The sequence below is a fragment of the Crocodylus porosus genome, unplaced genomic scaffold (genome assembly GCF_001723895.1).
Source record: "Crocodylus porosus isolate Cpor-Errol unplaced genomic scaffold, CroPor_comp1, whole genome shotgun sequence".
Lineage (NCBI taxonomy): Eukaryota > Metazoa > Chordata > Crocodylia > Crocodylidae > Crocodylus > Crocodylus porosus.
The window spans coordinates 177753-201621 of NW_017728954.1; the positions used below are offsets into that span (position 1 = coordinate 177753).

Genomic DNA, 23869 nt, shown 5'->3' on the forward strand with positions numbered 1-23869 from the left:
CTTGGCTAGGCTATCCTGAAGAGAAGCTTGAAACCAACCTGCACCATCCTGCCTTTGATGAAGAGAGAGCACAAAAACAACTTGGAGTTCTTCCTGACACACATTGGAAAGATCCACTTGACTGGGTATGGTGTCTGGGGACAGGAAAGAGGGTGGTTAGTATGGAGAACGGCAAGATCCATCTCCAGTGATGCCTTAGAGTGAGAAATGCCTCTTGGCTTCTCTTTTTGCACAGCAACACATTTTTGGCATGGATAGGAGGCTGTGTCTGACCCAAAGCAGTGGAATCCCTTGGGTGGGAGAGAGGTGGGTTTGTCTCAAACTCCTGGAACAGGAGACCAGCTTGATAACCCATGAGTGCATGGACTATTGTGGCTTTTAGCACCTGAGGATCAAGACCAAAATCTCAACTATCCTAACTTTTTTTTTTTTTTTTTTTTCCCCCAGAATAAATGTTCAGTCAAATAAGCTGTTCCCACCTGTTGAATATCCTGTGCCAGTAGGAACCCCACTCATCTCTCCCCACATCTTGTGGGATCACAGTGAGACCTGGTACTACCCAAAAGCCGAAGAATTTCCATCTGGCTCTGCAGGCTCTTCATCTGCTTCAGTGTACAATATTGGTGTGTACCTGCTGCTTCTGCTTTGCTTCCTCTCATTCATAAATCAGGAGCCCAAAGTCTAAGTAGAACCCCAAAATCCTGTTCTGAGGAGCAGTTCTGAAGCTTCATGAGGTTGGAACAGCTCCAGGGGCTGGGGTGAAAGGCTTTGGATGAAAGAGAAAGTGGTAGCAGCACTGAGAATTTTTTTTTCTCTGTCTCCCACCCTGCCTTGGGAGGGGGAAGGGTGGTGATAGGAAAAACATCTTATTCCAGAGCATTTCTGCTAAGAAGTTACAAAAGCTTTTTGTTGTTTCCTGTGTAATGGGTAGATGTGAACCCAGAGTCTCCTGACCATTACTTGATTGGTCACTGCATTGATGGCAGAGTCCTCTACCCAGCCACTGGATACCTGGTGCTAGCCTGGCGAACCCTGGCACGGTCTCTGGGAGCTGTCATGGAACAAATGCCTGTCATGTTTGAGGATGTCATGATCCACGAAGCAACCATCCTACCCAAGAAAGGTGAGAGGGGGATGGGGAGCCTTGGTCCACATAGTAAAGTTGGGGAAAGACTGGTGGAAGGAGAGAGCGCAAGGCAGCAGGAAAGGGGGTGAAGGTGTCACGCTCCTGGTCTCATAATGCATCTACAAGTAGGATGGGACATGTCCTGCTTTGTTCTATGGTGTGCAGGTGGGAAGGAGAGGGTGTGAAAGATGGGAGGTGCCAGGGATTTGGAGTGACAGGGAGTGGATGCCCCCTGGTCCCAGGAAAACCCTGCCCCACGTTCTCTGCCCCACCAATCTCTGCCTGTGTTGCAGGTTCTGTGCAGCTGGAGGTGAGACTCATGCCTGCTTCCCACAGCTTTGAAGTGTCAGGAAATGGAAACCTGAGTGTAAGTGGTAAGTAGACAACTCTGCCTGACCTCCTGGGAATCCAGTGGTGGCACCTGGTCTGGCCTCCTGGGAATCCAGTGCCATGCCTTTGCGTGCTGATGGCTCATGTTCTCTCTTGTGCCTGCTAGGGAAAGTTTACCTTTTGGAAGACACTGCTCTGAATAACTTTCATAATGAGCAAGCTGATTCTGATGCCCAGCCAGATGCAAGCTCCAGCCACCCCCTCTCCAAGACAGACATTTACACAGAGCTGCATCTACATGGGTACAACTATGGGCCAACGTTCCAGGGGCTCCTCGAAAGCAGCAGTGCAGGTGCGTCTTCTGAAGATGTTGAAGGGGTTGGTCATTATGCCTGCTGACTTGTGCATGATATGCTAGTCAGGTGCACATAGCCACTGTGAAGCATCCACCCAGGCTGCATGGCTGAGGCCTACCTGCCTTGAGGCTTGGCAGCAGGGTCCTGTGCACAGGACGGATGCAGAAGATCCCTGTTGTGGCATTGGGTAGAGTGCACCTGGGCAATGCCAATTGTGCTGTCAGCCCTCTGGCAGTAGAGCCAGCCTTTTCCCCTCCCTCCCTCTGTGGGGTACGCACACTGACAGGGCTGCTTCTCTTTCCTAGGGAGCTCGGGCAAGCTCCTGTGGAATGGGAACTGGGTGACGTTCCTCGACACCATGCTGCACGTGACCATCCTGGGCTATCCTGGGCGCAACCTGCACCTACCCACACGCATCCGCTCAGTGTGCATTGACCCCGTGCTGCACCTGAAGCAAGTGCAGACGTACAAGGATGACAAACAAGGTAACAGTCTCTCCCATGGTCAGGATTCTCCTGGCTTCTTTTGTGAAATTCCAGATGCTGAAAAGCAGCTACATCTTCCTGACGTAAGGCAGGCCCAGGGGCCTCTCAGCTGACGGGTCATTGTGCTCCTGCTTTGCCCACTGACACCACACTGGCTGTCTGGCCACCTGCAGCACAGCAGAGCCTCTTCTTGTGAAGCTTCCAGCATCATCTGCATGTTCTCCTCTTGTCTTGCAGTTTTTGATGTGTTCTATGACCACTGCATTGGCAGCATCAGGTCAGGAGGCGTGCAGGTTACTGGGCTCCACAGCTCTATAGCACCCCGCAGGCAGCAGGAACAGGGTTCTCCACTCCTAGAGAAGTTCTGCTTTGTGCCTTATGTTGAGATGGATTGTCTGTCTTCCAATGCACAGCTTCACACCGTTCTGGAGCATTGCAAAGGTAAAGAAAGTTCAGTACACTGTAACTGTCCATGGTACCAGGAAGCAGGTTTTTGGGGTGAAAGTCATGCCTGCACCATCTTCTGAAATCATTGGTGCACGCTCTTCTTCCAGCAGTCTCCTTGAGCAGGCGCTAAGCCCAGGCTGTGGCTCTGATTTTAGTCGTACAGTCACAAAACATACTATGCCCAAGGCACCACAGTGGAGCCAGCTGCTACAGGACCTAGAGCTGACTGACCCAGCCCTGGGCAGGCCAGGCTGAAGGGCTCTGGCACTTCGCTAAGACATCCTCCCTGGGCAGGACTTCTGTGGCACTCGGCTGGCTTCTGCTGAGGAGGGCATCTGTCAAATGTGCTGCTGGTGCAGCATCTGTGCCAGTGCACCAATTTTATTTATTTATTTATTTATTTTAGTGTCCTAGATCTGCAGGAATCTACCTCTGTTAATACTGGCATGAAAATTTAAATCCCTGCCCCTCCCCCAGGCCCTTTGAGTCCAGTCTCTGACACCCCAGCCCTTGGTGCCAAAGCTGTGCGGGAGTGGAGGCAAACTGCAGTCCTTGGCAGATCTCCCACTGTTCTTTAGGAGTAACTCAACTGAAGGCAGAACAGAAGTGGCTGTTCGGGAATTTTGAGCCTTGGGTGAGGTGCTTCTGGCATGGCTGTTTTGGCTGTATCAGGATACCAGTTCTGTCTTCCAGGCAGCGAGATTGGCCTGATGCTCTTTTTTCCTTCTACTCACTGGTGAAATTTTAACAGCAGTCAAAGCCTTCCCTTTGTGGGGGGGTTGTCCTTTGCACTTTTCTTGCCATGTTTGTGGAGAGCCAGCAAAGAGGACCTCTCTAGGATGAGGCCTCAGGATGCTGCTAGCAATAATGGAGACTAGTGTGTTGTGCTGTGTGTGAGTTGGCTGTTCTGGGTACACAACACCACAAGACCCACCACTAATATCATCAGGAAGTCTCACAAGGTATGCCAAGCTGTTGCTCTTACAGGGCTTGTGTACTGAGGCAGCAGCAGGGAAGGATGTGTGACTCTCTCTCTCCTGCTGTGCTCTAGGTCTGATCCAGAACCTGCAGAACAAGGTAGCGCTGCATGGGGTTAGACTGGCCATCCCTGGGCTAGAGACTACAGGCACCAGGGCAGAGACTGTGCCTGCAGAGAAGGGCCTTCTGTACATCCTTGATAAAATTTGCCACCTGGAACTAAATGGAAACCTGTATTCTGAGCTGGATGAGATTGTGACCCAAGAGAAGATGCACCTCCAGGAGGATCCCCTCCTCAATGCTTTGCTAGATTCCCCACACCTGAAGGTTTGTCTGGACTTAACTGTGGAGAATATGTCCAATATCAAGATAAAGATTGTGGAGGTTAGTTGGGACTTTGGGTGGGAGAGGTCTTGAAATCCCAAGACTTACCTCTTGCTTTCATGTGCTGCCAACAGCTTAGGTATTTATCTTCCTTTCCTGTCTCTTCCTGTATAGGCACTGGCAGGAGATGGATGCCTGTTCTCTCGTATCACTCCTCTTCTAGGAACTCATCCCTTGCTAGAAGTTGACTACAGTGCTACTGATAGAGCCCTGGAGGTCCTTTCTGCCTATGAGAAGAAGTTTCAGGAAACGGATGTTTCCCCTGGCCAGTGGGACCCTGTCCGTCCTCCACCTGGAAACCTGACCAATGCTGACCTGCTGGTGCTCAACTGCTCCATGAAAGTCTTGGAGAAGCCAGCAGAGATGCTCTCCAACCTGGTGGCCTCCGTGAAGGAAGGAGGGTTTGTGCTACTGCATACTCTTCTGGGAGGAGAAACTCTTGGAGAAACGGTCCATTTCCTTACAGCACTAGATGTGCAGCACAGACCAGGCTTCCTGACTCAGGTAAGTGTCTGCTCTCCTAGGCCCTTGGCTATTATCTCTCTGGTTGGTCCTAGAGTCTGGGATGCTGCTTGTAGACTCTCTGGTGGTTCATACTCCTGAACAGCTGCTCTGTCCCATTTGGGGAAAAACAAAGGCATCTTCCTGCCCTGGTGTCTGGTGCCTGATGGCAAACCTGGAGATGACACCCTGAGACAACCAGGAACAGGAGGACTGTTACTGTGGCACACAGCTGTGAATGCCAACCCACACTCGCTGTAGGGGCCCCTACAGTGCACGTAACAGCATCTCTGGCTCTTCAAGGAGCTGTTGGGATCCTTGGTGCTGATTCTTTGAATGCTGGGAGTCCTGCATGCAGTGTCTCAGCAAAAGGACCAGGGGGGTGTGGGAAGATGGATGCATGGGGCAAGCTTCTGCCAAAGACCCTGTGTAGGGAGAAGGGGGCAGTGCTGGTTCCTGGTTTCCCCAGGGAGGTGTTGAATGGGATTCTAGCACCTCCTGGCTGTGCCAGTCATTCCCATCTTGCTCTGTTTCACAGGCAGCCTGGGAAGATTTGTTCAGCAAGACCTCGCTGAATCTCATGGCTGTGAAAAGATCCTTTTTTGGCTCTGTCATGTTCTTGTGCCGCCGGCAGGCTCCTGTCAAGCCACCTATTTTCCTGCCTGTGGATGAGACCCATTGCAAGTGGGTGGATTCCCTAAAGGTGAGTCTCTGGGTGGAGCCATGGGAATGGCTTGGGAAGAGGCAGCTTGTCTTCAACAGCATTCCAGGTTTTCCAGACCCCTTTCCCTAGGCTCAGAGAGGCCGTGAGGTAGGGGCAGCAGCTCCCTTTCAGCACAGCTTAATCTACCTGGCTGGGCTTTTTTGCAGAACCTCCTGGCTGATTCATCTGAGCAGCCTTTGTGGCTGACTGCAACCAAGTATCCAACCTCTGGCATTATGGGACTGATGACCTGCCTGCGCCAGGAGCCTGGAGGCCACAGGATCAGGTACAAAGCCACACTAGAGGCTCTTTGGGAGCAGAGGCCATCTTCCTCCTCCTGCTTCCTGGCAGGCAGAGTGACCAACATGGATCATGTGTTCCATCTGCTCCCCAGGTCCCTGTTTGTTTCCAATCTGGACTCCTCCTCCCCTGTGCCTCCAACCAGCCCATCAGACTCGGAGATGCAAAAGATCCTCCAGAGAGACCTGGTGACAAATGTGTATCGTGATGGGAAGTGGGGCTCCTTTCGGTACCTCCTGTTGGAGCAAGGTGACACTTTTTTAGTTGGGGGTCTGATGGCCACTGTCTCCTCTTGCAGGGTCTGGAAAACTGGTGTGAGGAGATGCTTTTCCTCCTGGTGCCAAGAATTAGGCATGGGTGCATTTTTGGATCAGATTCAGCAGGACAATGGCATGTCTTGATGTCTGCAGGCAGTATGAGCTAGCTCAGTGCCCAGGCAGGCTTGCAGCATGGAGAGGGCCTTTGCTGGGGGTAAACAGAAGAGCTGGCTAACGGTGAATGGCAAACATCCCTGCTTCTATGAATGGCTCCCAGACTTTGTCACATGTGGTTTGGGTTTTGGGGGGGTGTTTTTTGGTGGTGGGGTTTTTTTTTGTTTGCTTGTTTGGGGTTTTTTGGTGCTCTTGCACAAATCTGCTCCATCGGGTGAAGCGTCGCCATCAAGCTGATGTGTCTAAGGCTCTCCCATGTCTTCCTGCAGGCCAGTCCCAGGCTTTGACGGAATATGCCTGCGTGAACACACTGATGCGTGGAGACCTCTCTTCCCTTCACTGGATTGCCTCTCCACTCTGCCACTATCCCAGCACTAAGCTCTGCAAGGTTTATTATGCCTCTCTCAATTTCCGTGACATCATGTTGGCCACAGGGAAGCTCCCTACAGATGCTATACCAGGTGAGTGGCTGGTGGAACTTAAAACACTTCCACCCACTCTGTGGCATAGGAACAAGTTCTGTAGTGAGATCGGCTCAGCCCTGCACTGATCCAGCCATAAATTAACTTTCTTGCACAAAGCTGATCCCCAGGGCAAGCAAAAGCATTACCCAAGTCCAGTATATTGTCAGGATCTCCCAGGTTCTGCTCTCATTGCCAGCACCATTTATCATCAGTGCAGTTTAACATGTCTGCAGTACGCCTGTCAGGTGAGTATTCACTGTCACAGCAGCAGAGCTGTCAGTGCAGTGACATGGCACACTGCTGTGGCTTCCCTGCGTACAGGAGGGTGGTGGTAACGCTTTACTTCACCAGGAATTTTTGAGAATTTAAAAGTGGTCACATCTGTCAATGCTGCTTTGCTGCTGCCAAAAACTAACTCACAGGTGTGTTTGGTGGAGATCTGCTGTGTTGATGGCCCCCCCCCCCCTCCCCCATTCTTTTCTCAACCCAACCCAACCCAGGTATGACTGTTCCTCAGTCGTTTCAATATGGAGTCTTGGGGTGAAATACTCTTTTTTTCCCCCTCCCATAGACCTTTTTTTTTTTTTTTAGTATCTTCTAACCTCGGACTTCTAGTTCTTGGACTCCCTACTTTTTTTATTTTTATTTATTCCCTCCCCACCTCACCCCAAAGAAGAGGGAGAAGACCTTCTAATAAGATGCAGATTCAGTGGAGTTGTTTTTTGGTGGGGAACTAGAGACTAAAACACTGAGAATACAAATCAGGGGTTCTACAACAGTGAGGTGCTTCAAAAGCTTGGGCCATTGGCACTTGATGCTCTTGGGTATTTTTAAAAGCAGAAAATAAGATGCTGGTTACTGAGCTAGAAAGCAGCAGGCTTATTCCAGGACTTTGGAGATGCTACCCTGAAGTGAGGAGACTCCTCTGCTTCCAGAAGAGGGTTCATGGTGAGGACCTTTTGAGCAGGAGGGTTTTTCAGGAAGAGTTTCACAGTGGTGATTTTTATCTTCTTAGGTCACTGGACTGCAAAGGACAACTTGATGGGAATGGAGTTCTCGGGGCGGGACCCTACTGGAAAAAGGGTTATGGGATTGATCCAGGCAAAGGGACTGGCTACAGTGGTGGACATTGACAGCTGTTTCCTGTGGGATGTGCCAGAGAACTGGTGGGTCCATTTCCCTTCTCTCTTACTACAGGTTGTACCCCTCAGCTGTCTGCATGGAGCAAAGTCTCAGTAGGGGACAATTAGTGGGTCAATGCAAGGAATTCTAACGTGAGAGAAAACATCCAATACTGCTCAAAGTGAGCAGAACTACTGTTTAATGCCTCAGCTGGTGTTTTGAGGGTGTGACTCCATCCTGCATTGATCCAGAACTAGTCTCCCAGGTTGTGATAAACCTACTCTGTAGCTTGCAAATACTGGAGTTGCTGTCACTGCAGGAGTTGAGCACCACTGTGTGCATAGCAGTCCTCAGTAGAGTTTTGCATTTCACCCCTCTTGGGTTTGGTTGCTATGTCTGTGTATATATTGGGGGCAGAATAGCATTGGTCAGTTGGTTACTGGAGGGAGAAGCTTCCATAATGGTGAGACTTGCAGTAAGCTCTGAAAACAGCTGGTCTGGGCTGCTCTGACTTGCAGTTGAAGGTATGAGTGCTTTGTCCTGTCTCATGTTGGTTTTGGTGTGTCACCTTTCCAGGACCCTGGAGGAGGCCGCCACCGTGCCTGTGGTCTATGCCACAGCTTATTATGCTTTGATCGCTCGTGGTGGCATGAAACAGGGGGAGAGCGTGCTCATTCACTCAGGCTCTGGGGGTGTGGGCCAGGCAGCTATCACCATAGCCCTGAGCATGGGCTGCCATGTCTTCACAACTGTGGGTGAGTGCCAAGGTCCCCATTCTGTGACCTCCTGACCTGCACATTCTCCCATCAGCTCTTGACCCCAGGCCTCCAGTAAGAGAGCACCTGGAAATGGGGTACACCCAGCTGCTGGCCACCTCAGGAAATCTCTGCCTTACTCCTAGGGCATGCCATGAGTGACTCCAAGTAACTTAGAATCATAAAAAAACAAAAAGTAGGGCAGGAAGCAACCTCCAGAGATCATCTAGTTCAACCCCTCCCTTACTAAAGACAGGACCTACCCTATCCAAATCCTCCTACAGAAATCTATTATCTAGCCTATTAGTAAAACTACACAGTAAACCCTAACACAGCCACAAGATGTAACACCCTAACATGCCCCAGGTAAGTACCTGTTGAGTAGCTCTGCCTTCTTTGCATCTTCTGTTAAGAGTTGGGCCTGGCTGCTAAACAGTGAACCCATAGCTTCTTTAGTCTTTCTTCTCTCTATGCTTAAGAAGGGTGTTTGTACCCAAAAGCTTGCAAATAACATTTTTTTTCCAACTGCTTAGTTGGTCTAATAAATGATATCACATCTACCCAAAGAACCTTGTCTCTTCTGCCCAAAGTACTTATAGAACCTTTTCTTATTGCCCTTAACGTTGCTGCGAGGTGCAGCTCGTTCTTTCTTTGCCTTCCTCATTTTTGTCCCTGCAGGTTTGTACTATTTTTGTTGTTGTTGTTATGCTTCCTCAGTGACCTGCCCATCTTCATTGCCTGTATGCTTTTGTTTTTCATTTGAGCCATCCTAGAAGCTCCTTGTACAGCCACATATATACCATTCTTGTGAATCTGTCATGTCGGAACAGTATTTTTTTTTTTCTTCTTGTTGGGCTTCCAGCCCTCCTAATGCACTTTTTAAGCTTTTTAGCCTGTGTTCCCATGGCACCGTGTTAACTGTCTCCTCGAGCTGGTTGAAATCCACCTTTTTTGAAATCTAGCATCCTAGTTTTGCTGACATCAAGCTTTTCCCCATCTCAGAATCGAGAAGATGGTTTCAGGGAACTACAAAGAATAAAGCAAAGCAATTGACTGTTGAGCAAAGGCAACTTCCATCCAGTGCATAACTTGGTTTGTTCCTGGTAGAAATGGAGTCATGATCTCCCTGTCAGCTTAAGGGGGGCAGCAGCTACACACTAGCCTTGTCCTGAAGCTTTCTAGGTGTCAAACCCCAGTGCTTCCATAGCAGGTGTCCAGTGGTTCCTCAAGCCCATGTTCTAGCTTTATCCCTTTGGCAGAGGCCTTGAGAGGGAAGGGGAATCTTGCTTGTGAGTCAAGGAGTGCTGCTGGTGTCTCAGGGGAAATTTAAAATACATTCCTTCTCCTGTTGTCAGGTTCTACTGAGAAACGCAAGTATCTCCAAGCACAGTTCCCCCAGCTGGATGCAAACAGCTTTGCCAACTCCAGAAGTACCGCCTTTGAGCAACATATTCTGCGGGCTACCAAAGGGAAAGGTGGGTCCAAGGCATATCTGATGGTGGAAGAAAATGTCTCCAGGGACTAGAAGGAACACAACAAGGATGTACTGTTTATAGCTTAGACCAGGTTACCAAGAGAGGAGGTTAGACTAGGCCAGGGGTGCGCATGCCTGGATAATCTTACTACTCCTCCCTTGCAGGTGTTGACCTCGTGCTAAACTCCTTGGCAGAAGAGAAGCTCCAAGCCAGTCTACGTTGCCTTGCTCAACACGGACGTTTTTTGGAAATTGGCAAATTTGATCTGTCCAAAAACAACCCTCTAGGTAAGATGTGGTACTATGGAAGACCATGGCCCAGTCCCTGTTCTCCTTGAAGGTTATCTACGCCTGGCGACTATTTAGGAGTAGTCTCTTGGATATAGATTTATGCCTTGCCTTAACCCACATTAGTTTGCAGGTAGACAAGTCCCTAGCTAGAATATATCACATTTCAAAGTCTGAACATTACCACTGTGAACATTATGTGATTATCAAGCAAAATGAAGTTTGCAACAAGACATTATTTAACCAACGATTGCTTATCAAGCTTTTCTCAGCAAGCACCTTTCTGCAAACTCCCAGCAAAAGGAACAGTGGAAGAGGGAGCTCCTGGTAACCACGTATAAAATTGCTAAGATTGTCTAGGGCAGGGCCTTCATAGTATGTTTATACAGCACGCACTTGTAAGAGCAAATAGTTGTGAGGATGTCTTGGGACAAACCTTTATGTGTAACAATCTGAAGATCCTGATAAGCTGTAAAGAACGCGTTTGTGAAATGTACAGGTGTTATGAAGTGCTGCAAATGCTTAGGAAGATGGAGGGCTTACAGGGACCTTTAGGTATTGGAAACTTGGCAGAAGCTAACAATGCAGTTCCAATAGGAAGAAGGAAGCTAATTTGTCAAGGGCAGGGGACTCGTACAGATCCTTCAATGGGAGGGAAGATTCCTATGAAAAAATAATATTGACTAACTCCATATGACTTTGCAATAAGACATGGCAGCGAAATGTCATTGGGTTTAATCCAGCTATGGAACTGCTGCTTCTGGGAGGTGGTGCCAGCCCTGGGACTTGAAGGCTTGTTTTTTGGGGGTTATTTTTGTTTGTGCATTTTAAACCAGTTGGGATAAAGCAGGAGAGTGTCCTATAGGGGCATTATCCCCTGTGGCAATAGAATGAGTTAATACAAGTTTTTGCTCCTGAGTCGCGTGTCATTACTTGCTAAATGTCCTGCTTCTCAGATTGCTGGCAAGTTATGAATTCATCCTGACTATTTAATGCTAGTAACTAATATCAGAATAGCTGATTTTTTTTGCATGGGTGGAGTTTGTTGCACTGGTTTGTTCCTCGGGGAACAACCTTGCTCATGTTTGTCACCTTTTTTAATTTTAAGGTTGGCTAATTTTTTGGTTGGTCATCCCTGCCCCCCCCCACCTTAATCCTGAAACCTAGCAATTGCTCCTCTCACTTGCATGGAAATGTCTGCATGCTTTTGGAGGCCCAAAAGATTTGAGAGAACAGCAATATCTGGTATGGCTAATCATGTGCCTCTTATAGGAATGGCTCTCTTCCTGAAGAATGTGACGTTCCATGGGATCCTGCTAGATGCTGTTTTGATGAAGGAAAACCCTGAGTGGTTAGAAGTGAATGAATTGGTGAAGAAGGGGATAAGAGATGGCACAGTGAAACCCTTGAAGCGCACTGTCTTTGGCAAAGAGGAGTTAGAAGCTGCCTTTAGGTTCATGGCACAAGGAAAACACATTGGCAAAGTTATGATTAAGGTAACAAGAAAACTGTAGGCTTTGGCCACTCCTACAGTAGAAAGCCCAAACTGCCACAAATGGCATAAGCAATGTGTGTGTGGAGCACACAGCAGATTGGGGAGGGGAGAGGTACATGATGGCAGATGAGGAAAGGAGCAGAGCAGCAGATCAAGGGAAAGGGGTGAGTGGTAGCAGTGGAGGGTGCATGGATAATTTGTGGCATGTCTACCAAAAAAAACAGGCCCCACTGTTCTGCATCTAACAGCCATGCACAGGGGGTGAGGTTCCCTAATGAGAATACTGTATCTGTAGTGTAGGAGAGAAGGGATCCTTGTAATTACTGGTGTTAATTATTTAACCATCTTGCCACCTCAGCCAGTTGACACATAAGATTCTATAGCTCTGTGACTGGGTCCGAAGAGGTTGGATGTGCAATAGGAGCATAACTTCTGTGGGAGAAGTAGGGTATGTACACCTGCCTGATTTTGTTACCTGTGATGTTGTTGGAAGGTCTGGGAAGAGGAGAAGGACTTGCCCGCAAGTGATTCCGTGCTACCCCAACTCCTTGCCATCTCCCACACTTTTTGCCCACCTACCAAATCTTACATCATCACAGGAGGCCTTGGTGGATTTGGGCTGGAATTGGCACAGTGGCTTATTGAGAGAGGAGCTCAGAAACTCGTGCTGACATCTCGTTCCGGTGTAAGAACTGGTGAGTGGAGAACTGAGAGCAGGTGCCCTGGGCACGGTTGTGTGTGGTTGACCTCTGATTGGAGTCTGCAGGTGGGAGCAGAGGCATGGAGCTGAGCTGTCTGCAGATGCCCCATCTCCTCTGAACACTTTTTTTTTTTTTTTTTTTTTTTTTTTTCTTCTTCTTCTCTTCTTGGTCCTTTCCCTCCTCTGTCAAGCCATGGTTTTGCTTATCCAAAAAGAGACCTCTCAATCTGAGCTCCTTTTCCAGATCCTGAACCATTTCCATCCTTTCCCTGCTCACTCTCTTGCCACCTTCTAACTCCCTTCTGTCTACTTTTTTTTTTTTTTTTATTCTGTTCCCCCTTTCCTGCTCTCCCATATGAGTGAAACTGCCTTTTACCCAGGTCTCTGGTAAGTTCCTTCCTTTACAAAGCCACCTTTCATTAGCCCTCTCGCTCTGCCTGTTTCTTTTTGGTAAGTTGACCAAACTCCTCTCCAGCTTCCTACAGACCCTTGTCCTGCTGGCACCACAGATTCCAAGCTTGTTCTTCTCTCTCTCTTTTCTGGGCACTGCCGTTCCCACTCTGTTACCTTCTACCCCAAGATCAGACCCCAGCCTTCTAGTCTTCCTCCTACTCCCATCCCTAAGTGAGATGACCTATAATTAAACAGACGACTTGGAACTACCTTGCTGTCTCTGTGACCCTGCTGATAGTAGTCTTGACACAACTCAAGCTTTGCCTGGTAAAAATCAAGCTAATCCTTATTCATACTTTTTCCATCTCCAGTAGGAAATGCCACTGTTATGCCTGCCTTGCCAGCATACAGATCTTGGTAGCATTTGACTTCCTCTCTTCCAACCCTGCTGCCGCCTTTTTTATTTTTATTTTTTATTTTATTTATTTTTCTTTAGCACTAACTTCCACTTCTGCTGTTCAAGTCCTTCCCCCCACCCCACCCCCATCCCAGTCTCCAGGCCCTTGTCCTAGTCTTCCTCTTCCACCTCAATTGCTGCATTCTCCCCCTTCCATCTCCATAACTCATGCCTTTTTCTCTTCAATCTGGCCAAGATATTGCTCTGGAAGATAAGTGTTGGCTACCTTGCCTGATTGGACAAGGTCCATCTTCTAACCTAGTCCTGGTTTCCATCTTGCCTTCTGGAGCTGTTTTGAATTCTAGTTTTGCTATCAGTCCTGTGCAACTCTGTATACATTTAAAAACAAACAAACAATCCTTCTCTCCTTTCTCTTTTTAAATGTAGCCCCATCCATCTACCCAATAGAACTTCCTTCCTGATTCCTTTTTCCAACTTGCACTAGACCAGTGATTCTCAACCTTTTTTTTTTTTTTTTGACTCGAGGTATCCCCCATTAGGCTCAAGGCAGTCCTTGGAAAATGCTGGGTTTTAGTTTCTCGTTCTTTTTGACTGCAGAAAAATAATAGTGCAACTCTTCTGTTGCAAATTGCCTGGAAAGACCACAACAGGTCAGAAATGTTTTTGGCACTGTGGATTCCTATTTGAAATCTCTAGGCTTATCTTGTGAGTTGTTTGCATGGCACTCTGTGGCACCCTTGAAAATCTCAAGGCACCCCAAGGTTCTGTGGCATCCTGACCGAGACTTATTGCTCTAAACCTACCTTGCCCTCCTCTGCCCCCTGCGTATAGGGAGGATTGTCATATGTTGACAAAGCTTCAGCCATATTTTCAGCTCTAGATAAATAAGTACCATCTCAGCTTTTCTCCAGAGGAGAAACAAAAGACTTCTGGGATATGACACGTGAAGAACTGCAATGAAAATTGCTCCATTTCACCTCTGAGCTGCATGCAATGGCTACGCTGTCCCACAGGGCAACACGCTGTGTTTTTTAAGTAGGAACTTCCATTCAGGGGTTCACCATGTACAACAGCAAGTGTTGTCTCCATCCCCAAGAAGTTTATATTTCCTGTTAACCTTAGTAGAAGCAGGAAAAATCTTTCCAGGAGCCCTTAGTGACCAGAAAACGGGCAGGAAGTAGTTTCACTGGGACACTGACTACCCAGAACAACGACGCTCAAACTAGACTTCTGTTTTGTAGGCTACCAAGCTAAACAAATCGGTGTATGGAAGGAGATGGGAGTCCAGGTCTTGGTGTCAACCAGCGATGTTGGCACTTTAGAAGGAACACAGAAGTTACTAGATGAAGCCATACAGCTTGGACCAGTTGGGGGAATCTTTAACTTGGCTATGGTGAGTGACAGAAACTTTCAGTAGCTGTGCAAGTGTTTTCAGCACTGAGCTCATGGAGTCAAATCAACTTTTTTGTCTTCCCAAATTTGGGAATACGTAGCCTGGGAATACCTGGTACTGCAACCTTCTGCCAGTTCTAGGGCAGACCTCCCAGCTTGCATCCTTTAGAACTGAGCAGCCCATTCCTGGCATAAGTCATGCCTTATAGTGATTTTGGCCATGGAAAGCCCCTTTTCAGCACTTTCGGGATGAGGATGGCCACTGGATGATGAGGGAAAGAATGGACTAGAAAAATCCAATAAAGAGATGACTTTTTTTTTTTTTTATCAGTCATCAGCTAAGAGATTTTTGTCTCGGTGATATTAGCTCATAATTTCTATGCAGAAAACATGAGGAAAGAATGGGTGTGCCCTTTCTGTGCATTTTCAGCATCTTGGCACGGATCAGCACGTGAAATCTCGTAGCTGGATCTCTAGTAATAGGCCTAATGGAGAACCTGTTACTGCAGTTGCAACCTCCAAAACTAACGGGAGTAGGTTAGACATCAATTTGAAGATAAACTGGAGAGATGTTCAGGTGGCCTTTCCTGTGTCCCACAGGTTCTTAGAGATGCCTTGATGGAGAACCAGACACCAGAATCCTTCCAAGAGGTCTGCAAACCCAAGTCTGCAGGCATCGTTCATCTGGACCGGTAGGTGGTGTCAGAGGGAGGAACTTGGGGGTACTGGCCTAGGCCTGGGGGCTGCTTGTACAGATGTTTCTACTCTCTCTGAGGTCACACTGGGGGTAGGACAGGACCCTCCTAACAGAAGTGCTTAAAAGACTCCTGTTATCCTGTCCCCTTCTCAGAGTGAGCCGTAAGAAGTGTCCGGACCTGGACTATTTTGTTGCTTTCTCATCTGTAAGCTCTGGAAGAGGGAATTCTGGACAGACTAACTATGGCTTTGCCAACTCCACCATGGAGCGCGTCTGTGAGCAGCGGAAGCATGATGGGCTTCCAGGTAAGAGGCTGGGTTGTTCCTCAGCTTGTCCGTCTCCCCAAACCTTGCCAAACAGGCAGAGGGGGCTTCCAAAGAGCTCAGGCCTCTGTCTGCTTGGAGCACTTTTCCTTCCTTGCCTCTGTCTCCTCACATACACCGGTGAGTGGACATACGCACATCCTCTTTCACTAATTGGGAGAGCATGTCAGCATGGGTGAATACACAAGCTCTCTGCTTCTGGTTTCCCTCTCCCTACAGTCGTCCTCCCATTTGTCATTTCATGGGTCCTTGTCTCTGCCTTCTTTTCCAGCATTGTGTGTGCAGTGGGGTGCCATTGGCGATGTAGGTATCATCACGAAGACACGGGGCAATGACGACATTGTGATTGGTGGAACCATCCCACAGCGAATTGCCTCGTGCCTGGAGGTTCTGGACCAGTTCCTGAATCGGCCACATCCCGTTGTGTCCAGCTTTGTCCTGGCAGAAAGGATTTCTAAAAAGAGTGAAGGAAGTGGCCCTTGTGACCTCGTGGAGGCTGTGGCCCACATCCTGGGTATGTAAACTTGTGCTCTGCGTTCTAGAATCAGCATCCTAATGTGCTGCAGGAAACGGTGGTGCCAGCAGCTGCCAGTGGGTCACTGAAGGCAGGCCCTGGCCCAAGAGCCAGCTGTTGATTCTCCAGAAGCACCTCCTGCCCACACAGCAGTGGGAGTGCTGTTGGCACCACCAGTGGCATAGCTCAGGGGCGGTGGGGGTGGAGGTTGCCCTCCGAGGACTAGCCCTCCCCCAGGGCTCTGCACTGAGACGCTCTGACCAGGAGACACCGTTGCTGTATTGATCTGCAATGAGACACCCCAGCACAACAGGCCAGTGCAATTGCGCTGATCTGGCAGAGCAGGGGGTGGCTTAGGGATACAGAGGCAGAGGAAGGAATACAGCTCAGCCTCCCAGATGAGTGTGGGGGTTGGCATGGAAGAAGGAAGTGAGCCAAGGCAATGCAAGGAGTGGCTAGAAGAGAAGCTTGGGTGGAACATAGGGATTGGGATTGGGTGTAGGAAGAAACTGGGTCAGAGATGTAGGTGGAAGAGTCCTTACGAAGTGTCTTGGAGGCCAGGGTGTGAAAGGCCTGGACTGAATGTAGATCCCAAATCGGAAACAAGGTCCAAGAGGAAGAACTTGGGGAAGCCAAAAGGGAAACCACTGGGGCTTGATCAGAGACAGAAGGTCATAGGAGAGTCTTATCCAAGGTTACTGAAGGGGAAGGCTTTTCATCCAACCATGCAGGGGGACTAGAGGACTCAGGACTTGATGCAAAGGGAAACACTAGCACCAAGGCTGCAATTATGCAGGATCTGAGGAGGAGGTGGCTGTTTTGGCTGTAGAAGATGGGGTTTGAGTTCAGTATTTCCCTGTGCTCTGTACATGGGCTGAGCTGATGGCTCCTGTACTTGCCTGGCTGTGCCTTCTAGCTAGATGCCAGCAGTTACCTTTTTTGGGGGGCTTCCTTGTTCCTGTATCATCCTCTTCTGTCCAATCTTCCAGCCACCTGTTTTATACTTTTCGGTGTTCGGCTTGGCATGAGTCAAATGCATTGTTGTACAAACACAGAACACACGGTCCCTCCCCAAAGTGCTCACAACCAAGTACAAGGAACCACTGATGAATGCAGACACTGGGGGCAGTGTGGGGGGGGGGGAAATGTACAAGGGAAAAGTGAAAATAGTAGTGAACATGACTGCTTGTCCTGTTACACTGGTGGCCTAATGCCTCTACCTGCTGCCATCTGGACGGGTTCTCAGTGCTCTGCAGCGGCCTGTCCCATGTCTGAGCCCGCAGCCTGATTCTTCCAAGTCTCGGAGTGACTTACAGGGCAGGGAAGCTCCCCAAAGGCAGTCTCGGGAACAGTTAGTTGATATGGGATACAGGTTTAGCTAGAACTGGAGGGCCTCTTTACTGTCTGACACACTTCCTATTGATATCTCATCTGAAGATCTGGTCCAAGGTGGGACCAGTTATGTGGTCTGGGTTAGAGGCAGGTTGTGCAAAGCCCCAACAAGATCAGGGAAGTTGGCACTGGCAGCCTTGACTGCCTGATTTGTGCAAGCTGAATATTCCAGCATGACCCGGGATATTACACTGCTGTTGCTGACCAGGTATTGGTGAGATCCCTGATAAATTCTTCATGTTTCTGGCTGCAATTGGGTATAAAATCTGTTTCCTGTCACTCAATTTGAATGAATTCCAACAAAGATGTCCCAGTGGAGACATCCAGCACATTGTGAGTGTGGCTATCAGTGAACTGCTAAAAGTACTGCATTTGGATTGGTCATGGGATCCACAGAGGCAAGCCGGAAGCCTGCCCAAAGGCAGAGGGGGCTTCACTTAAGGAAGCGGGTCAGGCTGGCTGGAAAAAGAATGGTTGAGGCAGAAAGCAGAGGCACAGACATGGGACCCCAAGGGATGCTAAGCAGGGAAGGGAAGAGGAGGAATGGAAAAGAAGCTACTGGAGGAGGATGTTGCTGGGAAAGCCCAGAAGGTAGAAGGACATCTGTCTATTGCGCTAAACTCCTGCTTCTTTCCTCAGGTGTCCGTGACTTGAACAGTCTGAACGCTGAGAGCACCCTGGCTGATCTGGGCTTGGATTCCCTCATGGGCGTGGAGATCCGCCAGACCCTGGAGAGGGACTATGACATCATCATGCCGATGAGAGAGATTCGAGGGCTTACCATTAACAAACTGCGGCAGCTTTCCGCCAAATCTGGAACAGCAGAGGGTAGGCGAGCTGCTTACAGCCACGCTTTGGGCATGAGGCAGACTGCGGACTGCTTCCTGACCCTGTGCACCAAGGATTCACAGCCAGGGGCCTGCAAGACCTTTCTAAGAGTGCAACACACTAGGTGTAGAAAACACCCGTGTGTGATTTGCAAGATAAGAATTCGTGTGGTTAATAAGATTCTGCCCTGCTGTAATCTCTCTGGGTTCTTTGCGACAGAAGAATTGCTCTTTCTGCTCTCTGAGTGAAAGGGAGCTGGCACTTTCTGAGGGGGGACCTTGAGTCTAATGAGGCTAAGAACCACTGCTGTACAGGGCATCCTGAGCAGGTTCCCAGGCTGCAACAGACCATGCAACTATAGTAGCCCAACAGCCAGGGGATGCAGCCTGGCCTGGTGTGAAGCAGGGACTCTGGGTGCAAAGTGGCATGGAGCACTGCCCTAGGAAGGCATGCTGCCCCTTCAGCAATGGCCCAGCCAGCCGCAAGAAGGGTTGAGGAGGGAAGCTATGTGGAAGTAGCCTAACATTTCTGCTACCTGTTCACCACAGCAGCCCTGGCAGGTCCCCAGTTCTCTGAACCACTCAAGTGCAGAGACCTGCAATCGGAATGATCCATGAGCTCGCCATTAGTAGCATCAGCCTGGTTAAGAGAAGGGGAAAGTGCAAGCAAGGGGTGTGGCAGAATCCAAAGACAGGCTTGTTGGGAGGTGCCCACTCTCCTCTAGGAACTGGCAGGCATGTCCTTTCTGGGGCACCAAACGTGGCTGCCTACATGAGCTGGCCTCCTGCCTGCCTGCCTCACTAATCGGAGCCTGACTAAGTGGCTGCTTCCCATATACTTTCCCCCCGAAGAGCTGATGCCATTCAAGACTACAGCTGGCCAGGCCAAGCACCCAGAACTGAACCTGAACAACCTGCTGATGAATCCTGAGGGGCCGACCATCACCCAACTCAACGAGGTGCAAAGCACGGAGCGCCCACTGTTTCTCATCCACCCCATTGAGGGATCCGCTGCTGTCTTCCAAGCCCTGGCCTCCAGGCTCAGAATCCCCAGCTATGGGCTCCAGTGCACACGAGGTATCTGCGGTTCAACCCTTGGCCCTGTGTGGCTGGCTTTCATATCCGTGGGACTTTTTCTGAGCTCTGCCTCATCGGTGCCCCAGCCAAGGCCACCAGAGAGCTTCAGAAACCATTCTTCCCTGAGTGGGGGACAAGATGCTTAGGAGTGAAGAGCAGGTTCTTGCACTAGTGGGAATCCAAGGGTCGGTCCATGGGCAGAGGCCCTGGTCCAGAGGGACAGGCCTGTGAAAACAGGTCTGCTGCTCTCATTGCCTCATGGCTACTTGCTTGGGGTCAGAAGTGCAGGCCCAGAAGCTGTGCACATCTGCTGAAGCTTTATCCTCCTGGCATCCAATGTCCAGCCTTTTCCTGACCCATGGCTTTGTTTCCTTTCTTTCAGCTGCTCCCTTGGACAGCATAAAGAGCCTGGCAGCCTACTACATTGACTGCATAAAGCAGGTGCAGCCGGAGGGACCCTACCGCATTGCTGGATATTCCTTTGGAGCCTGTGTCGCCTTTGAGATGTGCTCCCAGCTGCAAGCCCAGCAGGAGAACCCCTCCCTGGGGTCCAACAGCCTCTTCCTGTTCGACGGCTCCCACTCCTACGTGGCTGCGCTCACCCAGGTGAGCCATGCTAGGGCGCTTCCATCTGGTGACCAAGCTGTCTGGGCAGCGTTTCATTTAAGGAGCCCATTGCTCAAGATGCTCGTACCACATTTAAAAACCACGGGAGTCCCCCACCCCTTGGGCTGAGGGAGAGGGAACATCTGATAAGAGCTGGAGGTTGCCATGTGACTTCATTTCACATTTAGCTGATGTGGGTTGGGACAAAAGAACTAATACGGATGCCTTGTACACTGTAGCATGTGCATGTGGGAGTGGGCTGAGCCTCCCAGCACCCCCAGGATCTCCCTTTTGCTGACAGTGCTTTCTAGCTGATGGGCACACGTATCTTGGCAGCTGGCTGTTTCCCCAAGTCTCCACAGAGAGCAGCTCCCCATCCCACCTCCTTTCTCCACCCTTCTGGATTGTCCTCTCCAATGTGTCTCTGGCTCCTCAGCCACTTGCTTTCTAATACTGAGTCATGGATTCTGGAGCAGGGCAGAGCTCCCCTCTGGCACTTGTGGCCCTTTTTTCTGTTCCAGATCTACACGGCCAAGATGACCCCAGGAAGTGAGGCTGAGGCAGAGACTGAAGCAATGCGTGCCTTTGTTCAGCAGTTCACAGGCACTGAATACAATAAGGTAATGTTCCTCCAGACTTCCTGTTGCTTCAGGGAGACGCTCCTTAAATCTGAGTTCTGTTCAGCAGCTGTATGCCCCTCCCTGTCTTACCACCAAGTGCTTCTTTGCTCTCTCCAGTTGCTGGAGATTCTGCTGCCCCTGCAAGACCTGGATGCTCGTGTCAATGCTTCTGTGGACCTAATAACGCGGATTCACAGAGACCTCAATCGTGAGGCCCTCAGCTTTGCTGCTGCCTCCTTCTACCACAAACTGAAGGCTGCTGATAAGTATGTACCAGAGTTCAAGTACCATGGCAACGTGACGCTGCTGAGAACAAAGATGAAGGATGAGTACGGAGAAGGCCTGGGTGGAGATTACAGACTCTCCGAGGTCAGTCTAAGGAGCAGCTCTGACAGCTGTGGCTGCTCTTCTGTGCTGTGGCAGACAGGGGAGGGAGAACGGGTAGAAGCAGCCAGAAATTGCGTTCCTTGTTCAAGGGAACAAATCTTCCAGAGAAGGAAATGCTTGTGCAGCTGTCTTGCAGAGAGCTGAAAAGCAGCTCCAAACCACGAACAGGAGGCTGCTCTTGGTCCCACAGGACACAGAGGCTTAGGTGGTCTGCCCCAGGTCTAGGTGATTTCCTAATGGCCTGCAACTGTTTCCACTGTGACTGCTAATAGCTCCCAAAAAATACACTTTTTTAAATAGGCAGGTAAGGGGGAGAGATCTGTGCCCTGAAGCGCACAGCCTGGAGATGAAAAGGGGTCAGTTGAAACCAGAAGTTAAAAGCAAAATGGTTTTTTGCCTTCTGCCCACTTACTTGGTCTATAGCATATAGGATAAAACTGTTTTTAGCTTTCTTCAAAGGAACCTTCACCTTTCTTCCCCAATACCACAATCCAGGTGTCCTGCCCCTTTAGGACTTTTTCACTGCTGCCCCCCACAACCTGACTTGCACATACTAGAATGGTACTAGGCATGTAAGGACATAGAGGGGGGCAGCCACAGCTTTGTGAATGTTTTGAGGACCCCAGTGCCCAACAGCATCAGCTCATTCCTTGGGGCAGCAGGGAGGAAAGCAGCTGCCAGCACTAGAGCTGAAGGCAGGAAGCCTAACAGCCCGGCTCCTGCATGCCCCTGAGCCTGCTGCTGCTTTTTGCTGGGAACTAAAGGGACCTAGAGCCGAAACCGAGATGATGTTATAGGAGCAAGAAAGCTTCACGCTTGTTCCTCCTTCAGCTTGGAGACTCTTGTCTCTTCTGGATAAGAGGCAACAAGTGGGGAACTAAAATACACTGTAGTTCTGCGTGGACCATACTCTTTCTTTTACCTTTTTGCCACATGTAGGTCTGTGATGGGAAAATCTCAGTCCATGTCATCGAAGGAGATCACCGCACCTTCTTGGAGGAAGATGGCATTGAGACTATTGTCGGGATCATCCACAGCTCGCTGGCAGAGCCCCGGGTCAGCGTCCGAGAGGGTTAGACCCTCCTGTTCACCCGGTGTCACTGGCTGAGAGAGAGTTCCAACGTCACCCCGGTTATGACAGATCCGAAGAAACTCATCCGTCAGCAGGACTTCCCAGACCCGTCTGCAGAGCAGATGAGATGATAGTGGATTGTGGGGGGTTGCTGTCTGTCTGTCTCCCCTCCTCCCTCCCTCTGTCTCTCTCGTGTTGTGACTGTCTCACTGCACTGCTCTGTGGACCCACATTGGCTACTTTCTACACTTTTTTTGGCAGTATGAAAAACAATGTTAGGAGTAGACGTCTCTTTGTGCTCTGTATTGTTTTGTTGTCTTAACGGTATGCCAAAGGCTAAGTGATTTAGTGATTTTATTAACCAAGCCCAGTAAGCAGAGGGGTGCTGCAGCTGATTTTGGAGACTCTTGTTGATCTGTGAAGAATCAGGCTGTAGTTAAGTTGGAAAGAGAATTTCATTGAGGCTTTTTTTACTATTTTTTTCTCTCTCAATTTTTGAATCAGTCTACCTATTTTATTGCATCAGCCTAGAAGCATCTCAGTTTTAAGTTACCATAGGTTTCAAGGGAAAAAAAACCAACGCACCCTTGGGGGGGGGCAAGGGGGTCTTTTATTTCATCTCCCAGGTGCAGCTGCCCAGTTTGTTAAACCAAAGTGCATCTTTGGAATAGTTTCCCTTCCTCTCCCAGCTTTGCCAAGAGTAGAAGGGTTCACAGCACCACCTGCTCTTTCCTTAGAGGGGCTGCAGATGGATGGATGGATGGAGATGGTCCTTTGTGAGGCCGCTTGAATGTGGGCTGAGTTGCGAGCAAGTGTGCCCCCGCAGCTGTCCCAAGCACGTGGTTGCACAGGCCCTGCGCTTAGGCTCCTGCTCAACATGCACTGGCCCCTTCTCCCCCCTTCCTTGCCTAGCCACCCCCAGCCTCTCCACCCTAGTCCTTCTTTTAAAACCCCCTTAGGGAGCATTACCCTGGCCTGTTCTTTGGTGACCATGGCTCTGAGCCAGGCCTCTCCACTTCCCAGTCCTCCTGACCACCTACAAGTCCCAAACCAGAGCTCAGGCCTGGCTAGAGATGCCCACGCGGAGCAGGGCTTGACCTCGGCGTAGGGCCAGCCCTGCACACGTCTCCTCTCAGCTGTGAGGTGGGAAGTCCCACATGGCTTACCAGCATCACCAGTTTGGCAAGTGGTTTTAAAGGATTTGATGCCTTCTTGAAAGTGGCAAAAACCTTAGTGTCCAGAAAACTCTCTCTCTAGTCTCTGCTATGCTGGATCTGTCTCTAGGGAAACCGGTGAGCCCTTGCTGCACCTATGATACAGAGGACACCCGGGGAGCCACCGGCACCAGCTGGGAGAGGCTGCATCTGGCTCCCGCTGGGACCTGGCCCCATGGGGGGGCCACGGGGACGGCTCTGGCCTGGCAGGTGCCGAGCCGGGGAACCAGCCTCTGTGGATCGTGGCTCGGGAGCTGGTTTTAGTTGAATGAAACATTTCTGTGTGAAATCTGAAATGCAAATACAACGTGAGCTGAAAAGATTAAACTGTGTCCTGTCTTGTCTTCTTCATGGTTACGTACATGCGGGTCCAGAGAGGATCTCCTTTGCAGCTGAAACACAGGGTCGCTGGTTGTCCCTTCCCCCGGTCCCTCCATCTTCTTTCTGCTCCTGTAGTAGTAGTAGTAGTAGTCTGGAATCATCCAGGTCTTGGCTAAAAAGCCCAAAGCGGCCGGGAAACCGGGGCTGGAGGCTGTAAAACAGCAACCGGCGGGAGATGAGGGTGCGGGGCGGGCGACCCCGGCCGGCTCGTGGGGGC

General features: G+C 49.9%; 1 protein-coding gene across 7 annotated transcripts in view; it reads left to right on the plus strand.

Moving 5' to 3' along the window:
* The window catches only part of FASN (fatty acid synthase), a 110291-nt gene extending 87664 nt beyond the window's left edge, over positions 1–22627 (plus strand). For all 7 annotated transcript variants that reach the window (XM_019556500.1, XM_019556499.1, XM_019556501.1 and 4 more), the window contains 29 exons: positions 10–125; positions 448–623; positions 932–1123; positions 1420–1500; positions 1623–1808; positions 2118–2297; positions 2535–2738; positions 3796–4106; positions 4221–4610; positions 5146–5310; positions 5478–5596; positions 5705–5859; positions 6311–6502; positions 7521–7671; positions 8204–8382; positions 9738–9857; positions 10022–10144; positions 11417–11640; positions 12133–12334; positions 14392–14543; positions 15143–15234; positions 15393–15544; positions 15834–16076; positions 18108–18296; positions 19148–19372; positions 19755–19978; positions 20500–20598; positions 20716–20967; positions 21925–22627. In XM_019556500.1, coding sequence (XP_019412045.1) covers positions 10–125; positions 448–623; positions 932–1123; positions 1420–1500; positions 1623–1808; positions 2118–2297; positions 2535–2738; positions 3796–4106; positions 4221–4610; positions 5146–5310; positions 5478–5596; positions 5705–5859; positions 6311–6502; positions 7521–7671; positions 8204–8382; positions 9738–9857; positions 10022–10144; positions 11417–11640; positions 12133–12334; positions 14392–14543; positions 15143–15234; positions 15393–15544; positions 15834–16076; positions 18108–18296; positions 19148–19372; positions 19755–19978; positions 20500–20598; positions 20716–20967; positions 21925–22062 — 5232 coding nt within the window. In that variant the 3' untranslated portion in view covers positions 22063–22627. The remainder of the gene's footprint in view (positions 1–9; positions 126–447; positions 624–931; positions 1124–1419; positions 1501–1622; positions 1809–2117; positions 2298–2534; positions 2739–3795; positions 4107–4220; positions 4611–5145; positions 5311–5477; positions 5597–5704; positions 5860–6310; positions 6503–7520; positions 7672–8203; positions 8383–9737; positions 9858–10021; positions 10145–11416; positions 11641–12132; positions 12335–14391; positions 14544–15142; positions 15235–15392; positions 15545–15833; positions 16077–18107; positions 18297–19147; positions 19373–19754; positions 19979–20499; positions 20599–20715; positions 20968–21924) is intronic.
* Positions 22628–23869: the final 1242 nt, after the last annotated feature.